Source organism: Amphiura filiformis, chromosome 13 (genome assembly GCF_039555335.1).
Source record: "Amphiura filiformis chromosome 13, Afil_fr2py, whole genome shotgun sequence".
Classification (NCBI taxonomy): domain Eukaryota; kingdom Metazoa; phylum Echinodermata; class Ophiuroidea; order Amphilepidida; family Amphiuridae; genus Amphiura; species Amphiura filiformis.
Window position 1 is genome coordinate 60,188,024 of NC_092640.1, and position 22,337 is coordinate 60,210,360.

Below are 22,337 nucleotides of genomic sequence, written 5' to 3' on the forward strand. Positions count from 1 at the left end.
TCAACTGCTTCAAGACTGCTCTGAGGGATGTTCTTCTGAAGTAGGCGCCACGGACTTTTTTTCTTGCACATGTTTATATTCGCACCTGTTTTTCAATTTTCTTGTCGTCTTACGGGACGCAAGCCCACAACACATTGTGCATTTATTCTGAACCAAATGAGAGCTGCACAGTATTGGAAGGAAGGAAGGAAGGAAGGAAAAAAATGAGGTATCAACCACTGCAGTAGGATGTGGGGTTATGGAAAGCCAATCAAATTTGTATCACAATTTTCAGAAAAGTGTAATCCCTCCATCCTTTTTGCATACCAAAATTATGACATGAGACCATATGCTAATTATCAAGTTTTTTATGATGCATTTACTTTGTCTCAAGCAAAACACTGAACTCACTGGGTAATAACCCATCAACAAGAGGATGACCTACTGATCTATGTACTCCTTGATGATATGCTCTCATTTGTTTATCTCAACTATTTGTATTCATGTGAGGCGGCCATTACAAATATGGGTGGCCAAATGACAAATCTATGCCCATATTGAAATAAACATACAAAGAAAAACATAACAAATTTCTCAAAAAGTGGTGCGGCCATAGCATCCCCGGCCACCCCGCTTCCTACGGACCTGATGTATTTCAATAACTACCAAGTAATAAGAGCAAGGTTTTTAAGTCAAGTCAACACATACATAAATGACAGCCAGTGAAAAAATTTCACTGACTATCCAGGATTTGTTCCTGCGTCCCGCCGATCACCGAGCCGTTGCTCTACCAACTGAGCTAATAAGTCAGATGGAGAGGAGCAGTGATGTTATTATCTATAGGCCTTCAGTTTAATTTAATTTACCACATAGATTAAACTTTATTTCTCCGTACTAAGTAATCAGTACTTGTTGGTGGGGTACATAAAGAAAAATAATACAAATACATCCACCTCTTATGGTCTTACCCCAAAATAAGACCTGGCGATATACTGCACGTTTCAATTATAGTGTCAGACATTGTCACCACGTGGAGTAAGTTAACTCACCTGACTGTCCCAGGCTTCATTGCTGTTGTACCCCTGGCATATAATCTGGTTTATTTTGCTGTTTTTTTTGCCCACAGCCAATATTTGCATATCACGTCCTACCACATGAACTGCCTTCTTGCAGCATGAAGCTGGTGTGGAGAAAATGAGGGTAACCATACATTTCACCACTAAACATGTTTCGGGTCAATGTATGGCAACATCTGGCAACAGCCAAGCCCATCTCATCCTGTTTAGCTTTGGTAGTGTTCTGTGCTCCTGCAGCCTTCCACACGGTATCCCCACACTTGTTGTCTGCTAACTATTTATAGACGTAACAAAACAGAGAGTAAAATATTAAACAACTAGCAACACCTTTGCTTGCAGTACACTGGCACACATGTTACAGTGAAGTAACATTACATCTATGACTGATGGCATATCTAGCATTTTCTATAAAGTTAGTCTGAATTCAATTATTAATAATAAAATTAATAAACAATAAACACTGTTCCAAAGAACATGCATCACCTGCCATAGTGGATCTAACAATGGCCAGATATTTAGCTTTTGTGCCCTATTTAGCAATGATCTTATCAAATGACATCCATCATGTGACCTGTAGATGACCTCTAATATGCTGACATCTTTTATGTGCCAATCCATCATGTGACCTGTAGATGACCTCTAATATGCTGACATCTTTTATGTGCCAATCCATCATGTGACCTGTAGATGACCTCTAATATGCTGACATCTTTTATGTGCCAATCCATCATGTGACCTGTAGATGACCTCTAATATGCTGACATCTTTTATGTGCCAATCCATCATGTGACCTGTAGATGACCTCTAATATGCTGACATCTTTATGTGCCAATACACCCAAAGGCCATTGTGTCGAAGAGACATTCACGAAAGCAGTGTATCCTTCGTGTAAAAGAACACCAATCAAATCCCAAGCCTTATCCTAACCCTAATCCTACCCTTACCTTAACCCTAAATCCTAACCCTAACTCTAATCCTATTAGTATTTTGTGCTCTATTATGCTAAGGATAAACCATAGAAGCATGCTTAAAAGAAATTATGTACATTGTAGCATTACCCTTTGTGCGCACACACACCGGGCACACACACACACTAAAAAACTTTTACCAAGTCCACCCTCACCCAATGTTTACTCTAAGTATTCATGCAGTAAAATCATTGGGCCATTTGGGCTCTTGGATTTGAAATTTTCAGGGCCTGTGTAACTGCCCAAAAAGTTGAAATATGAATAATTATGAAGAACGATCAGAACAATGAATATTACACAATCTAATCATGGCCCAACACTGGCCCAACAGGCCTGTACTGTACGGTAGCTTTTTCATGCAGTAGGCCCAGACTGATTTTTATTAGCTGTGGGCCCTTGGGCCCACTTTATTTGAAACACTGACTCCATGTACCAAGTCAGTAAAAAAATATCTGGTGCTCTTTCGTCAAAACCAGTGTTAAAGTTTTGTAGACAAATAGCATGTTTTATAAATAATGCTTGAGGTTGACAATAAGGACACAGTATACCTCTGCACACAGAACATCTCAAATGTACATGTACATATATAGCAGGAAAATGATGAAACATACAATTCATATAGACACTTTGATACATTGTAGTTCAGCGTGAAGATGACACAATGAAATTATTGGTGTACCATAAAGCAACCCACACCAACTAATATCTGATATTCAGTTCGCACCATCCATTACATGAACTTATATCAGAAATTGGGAGCAATACATACCCTCATGGGCAGGAAAAATAAGTTCATAAAACAGAAAATCAAGTCAAGATAGATGAAGAAGGCATCATCAAGAAAGCTCTTAGTAACAGCGGCTATATTGTATTGAAAAAGTTCCACAGCAGATGCACACCCCTATGCAGAAGACAAATAAGAAAGATGAAACAAAACTATACTCTACCTCCAGTCACCAGCACTATAGCTTTGAAGGGTGCACAATACTAATAAATTTCCCTATACTTTGTTTACAAAATGGCTTCTATTCAAATGGCTCTAGCTACCTTATGAAGCGACTCAATTTTTAGAAGCAATATATTTTCCTGAAAGACAAACAAACAAGCAAGTAAACAAACAAAAAGAAATATATTGGTGACCATTGAATTTTCGAACTACTGGACCGTGAAGACTATCAAGTTTTTCATCCCATTTTCAGAATAAATTTGGATAAAAACAAAGAATCTTTCTCAATCTGGGCCAGATGCTTGGAATCAAGCCTACATTTAATACCTGACACAAATTTTTCACAAAATCTGCCGAATTTCTTTGATTTTTAATATTTATTTATAGTTGTTTAACTTTTACCGAAATGTAATTTAAACGCTGTATATCGGGGATGGAAGGCCTTTAGAGACATTATTTGGTGATGTGAAATCTTCAGGGACCTCAAGATGTCTGATTTATTTTCTAAGGCTTTTAATACTAATTAAACATTATATGTAACTTCACTATGAGGACCGATCTCAAGTTGACATTTTTGGGGACAAATTCAAATTGGCACCAAATTCTATTAATGTGCTATCTACTGTAGATAGTACATTTAAAAGGTCATGGAGGTACTGGAATGGATCAAATTAAAATCAATTTATTTTGAAAATGTTGATCCCCATCTGTATAATGTTTGAGGCATCAAATTAATTTGGTAATGCATGGAAACAAACAAACACAATAGCTACTGGAGCCTATGTCACGGGCCCCTGGATCAGGTAAACTTACCTTGTGTGTGGGGTTGGGTGGGTTTGTAGGCTAAGCTTATGATTTCACCAACATGACCAAAGACGGATGTAATTCAACAATAAGTAGGCCTATAATTCATGCATTGCATTTGTGGTCATGTTTTTCATATCTGTGTCTTTCTTGCTGTCTGTCATAATTTTAGCCTATCCACCACCCCCACACTCACACCCTCATACCCCATCCAGACAATTTTATAACAGTGAAACTGTATCGACATTTTCTCTATCTCCAACTTGGCTGCCTGTCATAATTAAGCTTAGCCTACCCTAGCCCACACTCACACCCCCCCAACACACCCCCACTCACAAAAGGTAAGCTTACCTGTCCAGGTATTGACCAACATTGAGTGCCACCATACTGATGTTTCTCCGGTCTCCCATTTCGGGCTATAACTCACCTTAGCACTGGTAAACTAGTATATGTTGCTTTTTTTCTGCGATTTTAGCTATAAATTATATGAATTACAATTAAAAACACCTCAATCAATATGCAAATGCTAATCAAAACCTGTTTGGCACAACTTGCTCGATCAAAACATCCTTCGTATAGGCTCACACACATACACTCCCTTCATGGTGCACAATACTATAAATTTCCCTATACTTTGTGTACAAAATGGCCTCTGTTCAAATGGCTCTTGCTACCTTATGAAGTGACTCAAGTTTTCGAAGCAATATTTTCCTGAAAGACAAACAAACAAGAAAGTAAACAAACAAAAAGCAATATATTGGTGACTATTGAATTTTCTAACTACTGGTGGACCGTGAAGACTATCAAGTTTTTTCATTTTCAGAATAGTGACACTTGTGATTATACCTAGAAAGTGGCGGCTTGAGAAATACATTAAAATCTGGACAAAAACACAGAATCTTTCTCAATCTTGGCTAGATGCTTGGAATCAAGCCTACATTTAACACCTGACACAATTTTTTTCACAAAATCTGCCCAATTTCTTTGATTTTTTTAAATATTGATCGATGTTCTAGAAAAAGACCACATCATAGAGGCAGAGCGGCAGACATATATATACCACATTGGAAACTGTGAAAATCAGGCAACAAGGCATTGCCATGAGCAGAGACGAGGGCAATACAATCCAACTCACATGTTTGAAAATCTTCAGACTTTGAAACGTCCACAGTAAATGCTGTTTTATTAGAACTACGAATTTCATCTTAAAATAGCAAATGCAACTCTATGTATACATGTAGATCACTTTGTGTGTGCATGAGTCTGGTGGTCCCTTTGTGTTTGATTTAATAGTGTTTATAATTAATCCAATCCAAGAGACTACGTTATGTTATAAACTGAACTAGAACAATTTGGCACTTTAACCGCAGTGTTGGCAACATTGTACTCTAATGTCAACGATTTCTATACCTTTTGTGTTCTGGATCGATGAGATGCAAGTTGTTAATATAACTTACACTCTATGCTCTTGTAAGCCTATTTTAATACGTGCATGGTATCTTTTTATAGGCCTATGAACAAAAAGACTAACAGAGATAGAAAACGGCCGAACCTGGATATTTCAGATGAAATGATAGAATAAATAATAACTCATAACAACCTAGACTATGCCATAGTCGATTGTTGACAAATAAAACATGTTATTAATCATGATGAAAGCATTCAGTTGAACTCGAAATTATACTGATATTTATTACATCAAAATACTAGTATAAAATTGTTATGAAAAAGTTTATATTATATTAGTGACAGTAAAAGTAAAGTATATGTAGGCTTATATTATTAAATGCAAAATCATAATGTCATTATATAAGCACTTCAGTCTGAATACTGAACAATTCTGATTTTAGAATCTACCAGTTTATTAATCGCATATTAGGATAGACTATGGACATTGAATTTTAAACAAACACTGTCAATCATACTTGTTTATCATCCAATTTAACCGCACGCACATAGCCTGGAAATACAAGCATGGTACAAGACGCGCTCATGTTCCCGCCGACACAAATGCCGCATAGTTCTGTACCATGTAGTTATTAATGGTAATGGCAGGTGCCCGGAGTATTTAAACCATAACGAGATCTGTGCGAGCAATCACAAGCCAGATCCATTTGAAGAGCATTACATCATGGCCAATTTTAGAAGCCAGGAATCTGACAATCTCATCCATAGAAGCTCATAGACATCCGTGTTATGCATGTACACCGCACTCCAAAGTCCGATGATCAATTGTGAAAATCTATCAATTGTGCACAAATTAATTAAATCGGAGTTTTACACTTAAATGCAATATCCAGCGATGCACAATGGGCAAGTGGACTACGGAGTAGTCTAATAACAACCGGGATCTGCATTGAAGTTTAAACTTCAAGATAGGCAGAAAAATAATGCACTGCAAGACCCATTAATCAAAAAATGCAACATTTTTGGGGGTATATTCTGACTAACCCAGTAATGTTTTTGAGTAAAATAACGTGCCTATTTTGAAAAATATATCTTCTTATTGCCCATCAATCCAAAAATTTGTTGATTTAAAAAAAAATGTTCGGGACTTTCATGCTCATCCTACCCAAGCATCCCGCCCAAAACTGCTTTTGTTGAAAATTATCATTTTTGATGATTTATTGATGTTTTCTCAAAATTGCTCAAGTGGATGTAAAGGGTTTTGCAACAAAGCTCTTCATATTGTGTATATTTCGCATGACTAATAAAGTTTTCTTGACCCCGGACTTCGATATTTGTCGTTTCGGAGGCTTCATTTTCCGAACAAACTTTGTGGGTATAGCTTTGATTCATAATTCTTTGTTATTTCTTCATTTTCTTCTTGATTCATAACAGTTGATGACTTAACTTGAAAGCAAATATAAATAAAAGAGATCATCCAATCTATTTATCAAAATGTAGCATTTATATCCTCAAGTCACTTGTCTTTAAAACAGTAGAGATATACATCACCGTATGAAAATGGGACCCAATACAAACTTTCCGTTAGCTTGAAGCCTCCGAAACAAAAGAAGTCTCCGAAACAACAATAAGATTAATTATCATCTTTGCGCATCTAAATTGGGAGCGTTTCATACTGATATCTGCATTGTATTAAATTGTTACTTGATATGTGTAGAATGTCATAAATTTAAACAAGTGTTGATATATTATAATGGTTACTGTTTGAAAAATATACCGATACCCACAGAAGCCTGTTTGGATGCTTTACATGCACGTTGACACCATACTTAACAAATGGGTGAAAAAATTAAAGTGTGATAAATCTACAATATCAGCGACACAGAATTATTGATTCAATACATACAAAAATATCACATCTTAGATGATACTAACAGTGTTCTTATGGGGAAAAAGTTCCATAATGTTTTTAACATGAAGCTCCGAAACAAAAAAAAGCCTCATTTCATGACTTGCTGTGATAATTTGCTTTTTTTCATGCTTTGCTTCTAAAGCCAAAATTTTTGCGAAAATTAGTAAAAACTAAGACAATTTGGCATCAATTTGTATGTTTGGCTGAAAATGTCAACTTTTGGTATAATTATATCAATTCGATGCGTCCAAATTTCTTGCGTCCAGAATTGGTATATATTGATGGGTCCACTTCCAAATTCTCAGCTGCACACCCCTACTAAAACCAAACTTGCAGGTGAGATGGCAGAGCAGTGGCATTGTCGGTGAGATACGATCAAGCGAGGGTTCGAGCCTTGGGTTTGCCTTAGGTGAAAATTCTCTTCCCTCCCAAGAAGTCTAGGACTATATAGTGAAAATTCTCTTCCCTCCCAAGAAGTCTAGGACTATATGGTCGGGAATCCTTCAATTAAGTTGTTTCATCACAGAATTTAATTGTAGAATTTCTTCTCGCCCCCATACACTGCTTAGCATCATGTGCAGATATAGGTAGTGTATGTGCAACGTCCGTGATTCGGAAGTCACATAAAGCCGTTTGTCCCGTGTTCAGGAGGATTCATCCCTGTGCATGTTAAAGTGTCATCAGAGCTATTCGAAAAGAGGAGGACAAGATGGGCACCATACAACGTAAGCGGTGCGAGACTAAGCCATAGTCGAATTTTGATAAAAATATGTTATTATAATTTAATCATGATGAAAGCATTCCGTTGAACTTAAAATTATATTGATGTTTATTTTAAAACATGTTAAAATTAAAGTGTTCAATAGTAAAATGGTCATAAAGAGATAAGAAATATCATAATTAGATGATTAGTGAAAATAAAAGTTATCGAATACAACATATATTGCATAATTATAATGGCTCACTTCAATACTAAACCATTCTGATTTTGGAATTGGAATCTACCAGTTTATTGATCGCTGAAGCACGAGTAAAAAATCCGACTATGTACATTGGATCTTAAGCAGAACTTTACCCGGGACTTTGGTCTCTAAAACACACTGTCAATCATGCTTGTTTATCAATCCAATTTAACCGCAAGCACTAAAAGGCACCCCACGAATGTATGCCAAAAATCACTTGCCCCCCTCTCAGATTTGTCAAAACTTGCTTTCACCCGCTCCTCCCCCTTCGCTCGCCAAAAATTTTGTGTCCCTCAATTTTACCCTCCACAGGGCTCATAATTATTGCATAGCCCCTAACTTAGTTGTCTACCAATAAATCCAGTAGAAGGCCACGGTTTTGAACTCGCCACCCTTAGCGTTGCATCACAAATATTATGAGTTTTTACACCAATCAAGTTTCAAATTAGAATATCTCCATAACTATCAACCCTATAGACTAGCAAAAGTATACATTTTTGGAAAGCTGAAGGCAAAAGCAATTTAAATATACACATTTCAACTCATTGTACAGGGTGACCTTGAAGTTATACAGGGTGGAATAAAAAAATTCCAAATATAAAATGGGCCATTGCTTACATTACTAACTTGCAGATATAAACTGAAAGTAAACAACATTGATTTGGTTAGAGGTTAGGGGAGCCTACTGACTTTGGAAGAAAAAAATCACAGCTGTTTGGTAATCTCGAATACAGGGTGTCCCAAAATATGTTCAAATTTTTTTACAATTCAACATGTTTTGAACTGAAACATTTTACCCCTAACCCATACAGAAAAAGTAAGTGGTCACATGTCACAAATAGGTCACCCAAAAATGGAGGAGCCGTAACATGAAAATGCTTTCTTCACACTTCAAGTTTGGTTTATTCTATAAGTATAGTACCTATTTTGGAAAGTTTGGTGTCATTTTGTAGATAATTATGTTCTTTGTCAAATACAAAAAAAAAACCAAGTCAATTGGGCAACTACTTTGAGATTTATACTTCATTATGTAAGATATGTCAATGGGGAGCAGGCGGGGAGCTGGGGCGGGGAGACCCATAGGGTTGTACACAAAATTGTGAAAATATGGCCAACTTCAAACCTTTGTATCTTAAAAAGTACAACTAGCATGGACCACAAATTGCACATACATGTATATCATCCTGGATTGTAGATCTACCTCATAGTAGATCAACTGTAACAAAAGATGTAACTAATTAATTGCCTAATTAAATGCTAATTAAGACAGTTTTTCCTATATGTTACTGTACAAAGTGTACACGTAATGCTCTGACATTTCTAAATGGCCCATCTTTGGCCCGGGTCATCCTGCTTATTCAAAAGTACACATATTTTTAAGGAAATTTGATGAGGAATTCAATTATGCTATTAGTTTTAGTGCCAGAAATGGAGGAAAAAGTTTTGATTGATAAATGTCATAAAAATTGTAAAATTATTTTACAATTTTGACCACCCTGTATGTTTAACACAAGGGATACCAAACTCTTTCTTCCTAATTTGTTTGAAGGGCCCATGAAATGTCTTTCTGAATCCATATTCATTTTGACCTACATAGCTTTCAGAAAAGAAAAATATGGGGTTCACTATGACAAGGAAAATGCTAATTTTGTTGATGTTCCACCCTGTATATTTCTTACCCACCCTGTATTATGATGTTATATTTTGTTGATTTGGCATCCTTGTAATATAAGCTTTCCAGAAATATATACTTATAATGGTCTAAAATGTATTTATTAAAAGTTGTGTTGAAGCGAATCAAAATTGGTGATATTTTCCTCATTTTACATTATGTTACACAAAAGATGACCAATTCATGACATGCGACCAAGTCCATATTTAGATTCCTCATCAAATTTCCTCTCAGAAAATGTTTACTTTGACTATGATAGGGTAAGTACCGTAATTAAAAATTTACAGCAACTTTTAAATTTTGAAGACATCCGCATTTCTTACTACAGTGTTTAATATGAAAACGGGTAGTTTTGTACCGGTACGTAAAAGTTTGTATTTTATAGACTAAACCAATCATAAAGAGTTCAAAATGATTAAAAATAATTAGCAGAAAATCTTTATTTCCCATAGACTTTGTTCATACCGCCACCGCCTCATCCGCCACCACCTCATCAACCACCTCGGTCATTCTGAACTCAAACAACTCTAACTCCACTATCTTACATGTAGCTGATAAACAATTCTCCTTTGGAGGTCTGTTAGGGCACTCATTTAGCTACAAACTGACACCAAACACACTATACTACCTTTTGTTTATCAGAGATATAACAATTTGAACAAGTCTCGATTTGGAAAAGCGCAACAAAATAACCACCATTTTTGGGTGGCGAGTTCAAAACGCGTGGCCAGAACTAGTACTAGAACCACCCCCACCGTGCCCCATGGTCGGTAGCCCGAAACATCATGGCCCTAGTTGTTCCTTCCTCGCCATAGGGCCATGAACGCGGTACCATGTTAAAAAGTCTGAACTGATGTCGCGGTGATGACGTCATGCTGACGGCATCTATTTATAGGAAGAATTCAAAACACGGCGACGATACAAGTCTGGTCTTTCACATCCTCAAATGTGCTCAAAATTTACGAACATGCACCAAATATGTTTTGTTTAAGTCTCATCTTCACATGAGGAATGGTAGGAAGTGGTATTTATTAATTAGAAAAAGTGGTATTTTATGTCCCTGGAAAGGTTTAAGGTAGACATCTCAGACCTTTGCATTGAAAAGTGGAAATCGTAGTGACGGAGGTGTGAGTAGGCCTACCTCGGGCTACATGGTCGGATGTGCGCCAAAAATTTAATTGTCCCACCTCTCGACACATGTGCCAAAAATTGCTACGATTGAATTCCATAAGCCACTTTTCTTGCCGAACTACTACCATTGACTATGGAGATCATACACAATGTACATCGGGGGGCAAGATTGACTGAATTTTGATGTTGTCATTGGTTTTACACGTAAACACTAAAATGTCTCCAATAATTCCAAAAGTGGAAGTGTATGCATGTAATATTAAGCACTATTTTATTAGTCTAAATCCATTGAGGTTCGACAGTGAACCTCATGTTTTTTTAATGTTTTGTATGAATATTAACAAACGATATGTTTATGACACATACTAAAAATTTCTCCCATCGTGTATCTTTGTTTGCATGGTCTAGCGGTAAGGTCTTCGCCTCCCACGCAGAGGGTCCCGAGATCGATTCCACTCCTGGCTATACATAGTAATTTTTTTTTTTCTTCACATTCATTTTGAATCCAAAAATATTTATTTTCATGTGAAAATGTATACATTGCACTGAGAAATATATTTTATGCTTTTTTTTTCTGTAACACACTAACATGGCCAATTAGAGCTAAAACGCACCTCGGCAGGCTCGGGCTCGCACGGGCGCCCAACATCATGAACATCCAGGCAGTGTTGCGTCATATTGTCTGTTTTGTTTACGCTATTGGCTGTTGCAACATGAATTATGCTTCTGCTTCTGTACTGTACTCATCACCCTGTGTGGCCCTGTAGGGTTATCGGTACATGTATTGATTGCATAAAGTTGTTTTCTTTAAACTTCCGTGGTCCGGGTACGCGCTGGTGAATTGCGATCGCGTAGAAGTGACAAGGTCGGCTACTACGCGCCGCGCCGAAGACCAATGGGTCAGCCGGCTTGTTGTCAAGTGCATTGATCAGCCAATCAGCGTGATTGTTTATTGCTTGTGTTTACGCTCGTATACGCGATACGCACAGGCACGACCACGGAAGTTTAAAGAAAACAACTTTAGTAATGTGTTGTTTTACACATGCTCACACACACAATACACACAGCTAGCACAGTAGCAGCTCTTCTTATTTATCATGATTATTTCATTTGTGATATTATGTGATTAATAATTCCCATACTTACTCATGTACTCGATGACATTAAGTAGGACCCCCTACTCTATTTTCTACGCAAGAAAATCACAACGTCTGACAACTATCCCGGGACATACATAAAAATATGTCCAATCGTAAATAAATGACAGTGTCTAGCAATAGCATGAATCTCGCTGAAGTACCCTGAATTTTGCGCTTCCTTCCGTATTCGATCACAGATAAATATTTTGGAGACTTGGACAAGATCTTACTGACTGCAACGTAGGATGATCTTTGACCTGGTTCTGTCCATACACGTTGACCTCATTAATATTAATTGTTGACGTCATCACGTTGCAACACCCGTTTGACATTGCTTCTATTCCCGGCTTCTATTATAGAACTGGACGAAAAAACAAACAAACAAACAAATAAGAAATAAAAACCAAAATTAAAAAAAACTAACTAACTAACTAACAAACAAACAAACAAACAAACAAACTAAATAACTAAATGACTAAATAAATAACTACATAACTAAATAACTCAATAAATATTAAAATAAATAGATAAATAGATAGATAAATAGATAAATAAATAAATAAAAAAATAAATAAATAAATAAATAAATAGATAAATAGATAGATAAATAGATAAATAGATAATAGATAAATAGATAAATAAATAAATAAATAGATAAATAGATAAATAAATAGATAAATATATAAATAAATAAATAAATAGATAAATAGATAAATAGATAACTAGATAAATAGATAAATAGATAAATAAATAAATAAATAGATAAATAGATAAATAGATAAATAGATAAATAGATAAATAGATAAATAAAAAAAAAAAAAATAAATAAAAAAATAAAAAAAAAAAAAAAAAATAAATAAATAAATAAATAAATAAATAAATAAATAAATAAATAAATAAATAAATAAATAAATAAATAAATAAATAAATAAATAAGTGGCCAGTTCTCAAAATGAACTGCCAAAATCGCATGACACCATAAAGCGTAGCCAGCAAGGGGGGGGGGGGACATACTGCCCTGCCTGGACACCTAAAAATTGGGGATGGAGAAGTGGAAAAAATGGGGACGAAGAATGGGGAGAAAGAGAAAAAGAAGGAGAAGGAGAAGGACTGTAAGAGAAAGCTAGACGATAAAAAAACTACTAACCAAAACTTAAAACTAGACAATACTGATGTTCCTGCCCCCCCCTTTCCACAAGATGCCCAGTAGCATGGCGTCGGGTTACAAGGGGCGCTGGGAGCGCTTGAATTGACCGATTCGACATCGATTCTGCGCCTCCAAGCGATTAAAGTCAAAATTTTTGTACGCTTGGCGTGCATTTCATATAAAATCATTTGAAAGATCATTAAGACCGATATTCACCTTCATTAAACCAAAATTAATTGTGGTTGGCCATATTTATCCAAATTTTGGCACGCATCTGTTCGCAATTGTTTCAAGGAATGTATTTGGGGTGCCATTTGTATCCGTATCCGTAGCCTGGGCGCCACAACCCCTAGCTAAGCCCGATAGCTAAGGGGCTGTGAAATAATTGTGAGCCCTGGGGGGGGGTAAAATTGGGGGGGGGGAGAAAGACATTTTTGGTGAGCCGAAAGGGGGGGGGCAAGCAATTTTTGTCAAGACGAGAGGGGGGGCAAGCGATTTTTGGCACACATTCATGTTGCGCCTTTTAAACAATACGCTCTAAAGAGGCTTAGGAAAACAGTACAGATCACGCTTATATACGTAATTTTTCCTGCTCGCTCCGGTCACAACATGGATCTACACCATTTAAGGTTTGTAAATTGGGATCCCAAAAATTTGGCATGCATGCAGGGGTGGGGCAAAGAATTTTGATGGGCCGTGGGGGAGCAAGCGATTTTTGGCGGTCTGAGAGGGGGCAAGCAATTTTTGGCGAACCATTTGGAAATTTTACCCCTCCCTGGGGGCTCATAATTATTGCACAGCCCTAAGCCACTGGATGCAATCCTAATAATGACAATTTTTTGTCCAGCCGGGGGCAAAGCGGCGCAACTACAAAAATTGGCAATGTGCATGGGGATTTTTGGCAGGCCAAGAACAGGAGAGGGTCAATCGATATTTGGCAGGCCGGGAGGGTGGGCCAATCACCGTATTTGGACATTTACGCCCCCCCCCCCAGCTTGCTAATTATTGCTCAGCCCCTACTATAAGATTTTGGAATCTGGCATATTTGTGACGTCATTATGATGAATATTGAAAAGTATCGTCATTACTGGGAATATAGTATGCCAACGAGTTGCATTCTGGGTAAAATAAGTACTATAAGGGCGCAGACCACCAAATAACTTCCCCTTTGAAAAGCACGTAAAAATCAACTTTTTTTTAAGCGGCGTTTTCTACCAGGCGTGACAATATTTTACACTTTTTAACATCATCCCTGTATTAATTAAGGTTAAGCTTAGATTTTGGGAACTTTACAGATTCAGTTTTTTATAAAAAAATGTTGAAAAGCGACGCCGCTATTTCAACGCAAAAAAACTTGTTCCGTTAGGGGTGGTGCAATAATTATGTGTACCCCAGGGGTGAATTATAGGGGGGCAAAGATTTGTTGGCAGGCCAAAAGGGGGGCAAGCATTTTTGGCAGGTCGAAAGGGGGGATCAAGTGATTTTGGCAGGTCGAAGGGGGGGGGCAAGCAATTTTTGGCACAGATATTTTGGGCACCGTTTCTATATTACGCCCTAAAAAGGCGTAGGAAACCATTAAGCGCACGTTCAAATATGCAAAATTTCCTGCTCGCTGCGCTCGCATTATATGTTAAGACACTTTAAGGTTTTAAATGCGGTTCCCCAAAATCTTGCATGTGGCAAAGATTTTTTGGGGGGGGGGCAAAGGTTTTTTGGCACGTCGAAAGGGGGGGCAAAGGTTTTTGGCACGGCCAAAGGAGGGAGGGTCAAGCGATTTTTGGCAGACCATTTTGAGAATTCACCCCCCGGGGGTACACATAATTATTGCACCACCCCTTAGCAGTAATTTGGACAGGGCCTACTTTTCTTGTGAAATCGATTGGTATAAAATCATAGCTATTTTAGTCATTAATAGGTTAGCATCTTTCATTTAAATCAGAACATGCCAACCTCACGAAGAACATGGTCCCTAAGGACACCACATCCAGTGGTGTACCATGGCCGCTCCTATCCCGGGCCCGGATCCCGGGGGGCTGAAGAAAATTTTCCGCCCCTAGTCAACAGCCCGAAAAGGTTGACCCAATTTTTTTAAGGTTGTTTGAAAAAGTGAAGAGAGAAAATTTTTTTTTTTAAAAAAATAAGGATTATAGGCGCTAGCGCCCTAAAAGCAATAAATGTAGGCTATAGTCACAAATTTGTATACTTTTTCAAATTTTTTCCGCCCTTTCTTCTTTACTAATACTATTTGCCGCTTCTTCTTTCACGCCCAACTTTTTGCCACCCTTCTTCCACCGCCCCTTGGTTTTAGCCGCCCCCTTCTTTTACACCGGGAGGCTGGCGCCCCCAAAGCCCCACCCAAATACGCGCATGACATCATCTCCAGTAGCCATATACTTTTAACTGGAAGTTGTTAGAGACTGGAATCAGTTAGTCCTTTCTCGTTACCCAAAAGGCTAGAGCAAATATTGTACCCCCTAAGGATATTGTCAAGATGCAAGTCTTACGAAATGGCATTTCCTGAAAGACGTAAAAGTTGGTAGAAATTGGCCTAGTTGTGCCAGCTTGGCGTAGACCGAGGGTGGGGTAGTGCGGGCCGTAACCCTCTCCTATTATGGGTTGTTGTCGAGTTCCTACGGGAAGATCATTTAAAACAAACAAACAAACTCATCACAATTGCACCTTTCGCGCAGTGATTTGGTGTAATGCGCCCATAATATCGGCCACTACAATATAGGGTTGGGCAAAATTTGGTTTGCAAGGCTGCAATCGGCTTGGGCGGTGACTAACTCGTCCACGCTGGCTAGTAAGTACACTGTAGTACATGTTAGTAACATTGGGAAATGGGTACTGCATACACGGCAGTATATGGACATATAATTTTGCACATTGCCTAATCGTTACTATTTGTATGTAGTACATATTGGTCAATGTGTACTATTGTCTGTATCGGGTGACTGAAAATTGTATTTCAGCACAGACAACAGTTGTGGAATTACAGTCAAAAATTAGGGAAAACCAATATTTGATCAATAAATCAATAACTACTTGTCTTGAGTCACTGAAATGCCAGTGTTGTAACTGGGTTCCTTGCCCCTATAATATGTATAACTTTTTTTACCAGTGTTTTATTAGTTTTTGAGAAAAATGCAAAAATAGTCATAAATTTATTAACAAATTTGCCACCTTAAGGGAGGGGTAATGGGCAGGAACCTGGTTTGGATTCCAGAGGGAGAGTGCCTGCAAGAGACACAGCCATCAGAAAAGGAATAGCTCAGATCGCGCGCCAAATAAGTTAGCAGTTCAGAAATTGATATTTTTCCCAGCCTTGAAAAAAATTAGGCAGAGCTGGGAATCGAACACGGTACCTCGCGGTTCTGAAACTCAATGCATTACCACTAAGCCAACTAGCTATTTGCTGTGAGAGTTTTGATAGTAGTCCTTAATATTGCTGAATAGAATAAATCAATACTGATATTTATCTAATGTATGATGTTATTCAAATGTCAGTAAATAAACAAATAAATAAATAGACATAGGACCCGTAAATAAACAACTAAATACATAATGCAGAATGCAGTTAGTATTTTAGTTACTAAATTCAAACATTCTATTATTTATAATTTTCTGCTATACACGCAAAGGAGCTGTGCATTTAATATCCGCGCCTAATCAATAATGGGTATTTCGATACATTGGTGTGTGCCCTGACGGATTATCCATTGACCAGCTTCTAAACCAATAAGTCTTTTATCTGTATGCTTTATAACCATGATAACAGATTAAGAATCTGTAACAAGGTCGGTCATTGGCGGCTTGCTAATCGGTTCTGGCATTATACAAAGAGCAGCACCAATCACAGCACATGTTTGATAATGGGCAACCAGCGTATCCATAATAGTATAGTTTACATACTGCAGTTACTGTCCGTTTTCCTATACACAATACACAGTGCTCTCACCATTGACGCGCGACCTTTACAAATAGTGTATGTTAGAAGTATATGCATTTGCCTAGTTAACATCACTGTGTGAAAAATAACCGGCCAATATTTAAAGTATTCTCCAAACTTCTAGCAAATATATTTCTCTAACATGACCTAAAATTACAGCTAGGTTAGATGTTCAGAAATAGTCGCACTTTCGTAAAATATGTGTGAGGGCAAGGCATAGCCAGCTCATAGCTAGCCAACTCCCCGTGTTAATTGAATGGAGATTTGACCGAAAATATTGGTAACGGACCGCTCAGTTCTGAAGGATGCCACAAAAAAACGGTACAGGCTACATTTAAAGTATTCTATGAAATTCTAGAAAATATAGTTTTGTAACATGTCCTAAATTTTTAGCTAATTTTGGTGTTTGGAAATAGTCGCAATTTTGTGTTTTAGGAAGGATATGTAAACGACAGATAACACCAAAAAATATGAAGAAATTATTTCCAAACCGTGTTAAGTCAACAATCATTATGTTGCTCATATTCAAGAATGCTGGTTAACAATAAGCAGACCATTGTCTCATTTCGTGAACAAAGGTCCACATACCATTGTTACCTTGTGTTTCCTTTATAATCGGTTACCCAACTGAAACTATAATACCAGCTCATTGCGATACCGCACATGTAAAACAGACACATGTGCACAACCAGAGAAGATCTGATTTTTAAATCAGTTGAGCTGTTTTCAATGAGTGTTATCTTGGTTTAATAGCTTTTAATGGGGTTTAAGTCCTGCAAAGGTCGTGGTGATTTCTATTGTAGACATGACTGCATCATGAGGCGCTGACGCAAGCTTTCATGCGGGAAATATGAACACATTCTCGCTAGTCGTACTTTTTTTCGAGATATTGATACGGCGCTAAAGGCCACGGATTTTCCATGCCACAGCGACGAACCCTATAGATCCACATAGAGGAATACGACATCTATCGTGAGCCAATCTGCATTCTGTTGCCTGCAAAAGCCGACGATCAGGTAAAAATTCTGAAAGGAGCGTGACTAGATATTCTCGTTAATTTCATGATCAGCTTAAAATGCATTGAAAACGTCAAATTGCAGTCACAAAATATATAATATTACTAAATCACCAAAGCGAATGGTAACGTGGGTATGTGGAAAAGAACTGCAATAAGAATAAGAAACTATGTGCCCAAGGAGTTGTCTTTGGCATGTCGCCTTTTTGAAATATCACCAAAAATATCAAATTTTGGAAAAACGCCCCAAAATTTAAAACAAACACGAACCTTCCAAAATAAATACATATTGGCACTCGGCGGCCCAGTGACCACCTGCCGCTGTGATTTGGGGGTAACTCGTTGCTTCCCTCTCCAGATACCTGTACTTCAAGTTCGCTCATATCCCACGCCTTAAATTGAGGATTTTGAGTTGTAGCCATTTTTCTGGACACGTAAAATGTCTGGATTTCCAACAATCATGACTGGACTAAAAGTCCGGAAATACGAACTCCTCTATAGGAGGTGTGCATCTGTTTTCTGGAATAGCCCATTTGCATGCTCCCGTTGATCTCAGTAACGCATCAACGGATTTTGATTATATTTGCATCATGCTATCTGAATCCTTTAAAACAGTTAAATTTCACAGCTGTCCCCAAACCGTATCGTCGGTCACATTCACATCACATACGGTTCTATACGAAAACAGACAAAAGTGTTTCACATACAGAACTATACAATACTGGTTTTAAATTTGCCTCAAACTTATTTATTGCTAAATCAAGTTTCCTCAAAGTGTATTTTTTTATGAAGAAGACACTTGAAAGTTTTAATTTTGGTGAATTCTACATGCCAATCTTTCGAGTAACATTGTGTAACATGGTTTAAAGTTATAGCTCTGTATGTGAAACGATTTTGTTTAAAATAGTATTAAACTTATAGGTCTGTATGTGATGTAATAAACGATATGGCCTATTTTGATTGAGACACCCTGTATTATATGCGACTAGCCGTCGCGCTTAAAATGTTTTCATACACTCCTGGATAGTGAGAACCAATCACAGCAAACGTTAGTAACAGTGCATTATAATTGCATTGGCGCGCACTGAGAGTACTACCCACAGTGCTTTTGCTACTTGCGGGTTGATGCACTTATATTTGTTTGTATTTTCCAACATTTTTAGTGACAATTTTTTAAATAAAAATAGCAACAATTATGAGATTTTCCTCGTGTATGAAATAGGTTAATAAATGCGTATCACTTGTTGTTCGAGAAATTGTACACCATAATACACTTGTACTGAGATGTATTACGAGGCTTGTGCAATAGACGCATCAACATCCCAGTACGCGTGCATTATTTTGTATAATTTCACTCCCAACCGTCACCATAGGCCATTTAATAAAAGGTAATAAATGTATTGCCCACGTGACCCATGGGCGCCGCCATACCAAGACCACCAAGTGATCAGTAGATGTGCTACAATGCTAAGAGATAGGAATTTTTCAGGCAAATATCATCAAAATTGCTGAAAATGTATAAGGCAACTTAATTACACATTGGGGGATTCTACTTTTTTTAGTATGAAACTAAATTTTGGAAGTTTTTACCGACGGAGAAAAAAGTTATCAACGGAAACTCTTACAATAATACTACAAAGTTGCAAAAAAATGACAAATTTGCTAGAAAATTTGGACATGCATCCCGCGTTTCCAATTGAAATACACAGGAAGACCACCCGCTGTGCCAAAGGTCACTTTTCCAGACATCCTGTCTAGAGGCTGTAATGTCAGCGCCTATCTGGTCACGTGGACATTAAATTAAGTGCCTTTATTTAAATACCATACGACGACTGCCCAACAAGTGCCACGCATTTATTAACCTATAAGTATAGTTTCAAATAACGGCATCTGAATGAAGACACTAAACCCCAAGAGGTGGAAAGGAATGAGCTAAGGTAAAACTGCTTATGATTGCTCAAACAATACAGCAGTATATTGGCTAAACTCGCTTGGTTACAGCTCGTCGCTAAACAATTCTGTCCTTGTTGGGAAGCAGGTGTTCTTGAATCAGCTTCCTCGCGAATTACAAAATATACAGTATCTACAAGCAAATAAAATAGCAGATACTATGTTGCTACCTGGGCGGCAGATATTTGACTTGTTCCCAAAGCGAATTAGTAATTAGCCAAACTTGGCTAGCCAGAACTTGATATTGACAAAACGTCACAAGGTCTCCTGACATTCGATAGGTGTTTTTTAAAAGACCTTGGCAACTTTCAAGGGGGGAGCAAGTGTTTACATAGAGCAATGTTTTTCTGATGATTCAAATGTTTGTCCATATTACTGATATAAATTTATAAAACGTTTTCCATGAGGAAAGTTGCGTTAGATACAAATCCTGGAAATGTCAACTGGTGCTAAATAAAGAATTGATTAGTCATTCTAAACAATGGATACGCCCTCTTGAAAAACAAAAGCATGTCAAATCACGACAATCTACGAGACCGCTTAAATTACAAGCTCATTTCGTCTTGCATCTGACGGTTCCATTCGATCACCCTTAACAGCCGTGCTTTATTATTTTAGTTCTACAGCTTTACTTTGTTGAAGATACACAAAATGGAACCGGTTCTTTACCTGAGAATAGCCAAGACCATCATTGGACTCTTTGGTATGATCGGGAATACTCTGGTCTGTTTGGTCATACACCACAACCACGAAATGCACACTCTTACCAATGCATTGATATTCAATCAAGCTGTTATAGATTTCTTATCTTGTGTCTTCATATTTCTTCATTCTAACATTTCAGACTCTGGACCGCCATCGTCAGGTATAGCCGGACACCTATTTTGCCAACTGTGGAACACGCCGATGGCTTTATTTGCACTACTCGTGGCTTCTACATTCAGTCTTGTTGTTCTGACATTAGAAAGATATGTGGCCATAGTTTTTCCTTTTCACTATATTAAACTGTTCACTCGAACGAAGAGCGTTATTCTCATTTGCTGCATTTGGATTTTGGCTTTCTCTTATAAACTTCCGGACGCGGTACGTTTCTATGTGAAAGATAATAAATGCATGATACGGCAGATAAGTTGGATAAAAGGTGTCGGAATTATTCAATTTTCCATGCAATATCTTCTGCCGATATTGGTCATGCTATTTGCTTATGGCCATATCATCTTTGTTCTATCAAAAAATCAAAGTCACCACGATACTCCTTTGGACCAGCGGAGTACCGGCACAACGGCCGAAAACAGATCGATCAATACGCATCCAGAATCTCTTCAAGAAAGTATCAAACGAGCTCGGAGAAATGTCTTCAAGACGCTACTCCTTGTTTTTGCAGCTTTCGTAGTGTGTTGGACACCTAACCAATACGCCTTCTTCTTCTACAATTTAGGGTATAACGTCACACTCGGCTCTACAGCTTACAGAATTACGATATTAATGGCTCAGAGTAACTCAGCTGTTAATTTCTTTGTTTATGGATTCAAATATAAACAATTCAGACGAGGATTAAGGAAGCTCTTTCGTTGTCCGATATCTATAGAGCCTCAAACAGGGTCATCGTACATCAATTCAGCAACTTAAGTTTTAAAACATTTAAGTTGATTGCTTTAAAGTTGCAATGGCCATCAATGACCACAAAATAGAATCGCCATTGCTATGGTTACAAAAACCATTGTATGAGATACGACATTCAGTTGGACCAAGATCAGCGTTGTCTTTCGAAACTTTTAATGCCATATTTAGCGTGGAGGCGTTTATTATTATCGTATTTGTTGCTGTTGGGTAAATGTCATGAAACATGGTATGTAGTTAATTTTTTAGTATTAGTAAAGTAAAAGTATTAGGCAAACACGTACGTCACCTATTGATTATATTGAATTTTACTTGGTCGTTAAGGTAATTTCTTAAGCTACATAAGCTTTGTTTCAATAGAATCGGTGGTCTACAAGCGAAGATATAGCCAATTGTGTAAAGTAGTCCTTGGGCCACACTTTGTGTAGCAAAAGTGACTGAATTGAGTTGAATCATGCACCATCTGGTCGGTGCTCTTATGGGGCATTTGAAGTGGTGTTTTAATCTATGATTTTGAAATATATAAATATCATGTTATTTCATGACTTTTTTTTTCTGAAAAGCAAATTCTGCGTGTATATATGTCAAAAGTGGCCCAATTCGTTTTCATGGTATTGGATTCATTGTGAAAGTGCTCTAAACATGTTTTAAACAGATTAA

General features: G+C 37.5%; 1 protein-coding gene across 1 annotated transcript; it reads left to right on the forward strand.

The window, feature by feature from the left end:
- Window positions 1–20,666: 20,666 nt before the first annotated feature.
- LOC140167348 (allatostatin-A receptor-like) lies at window positions 20,667–21,882 on the forward strand. The gene has a single exon (XM_072190664.1). It carries the CDS (start codon window positions 20,709–20,711, stop codon window positions 21,684–21,686), a length of 978 nt encoding a protein of 325 aa, XP_072046765.1. The 5' UTR covers window positions 20,667–20,708; the 3' UTR covers window positions 21,687–21,882.
- Window positions 21,883–22,337: the final 455 nt, after the last annotated feature.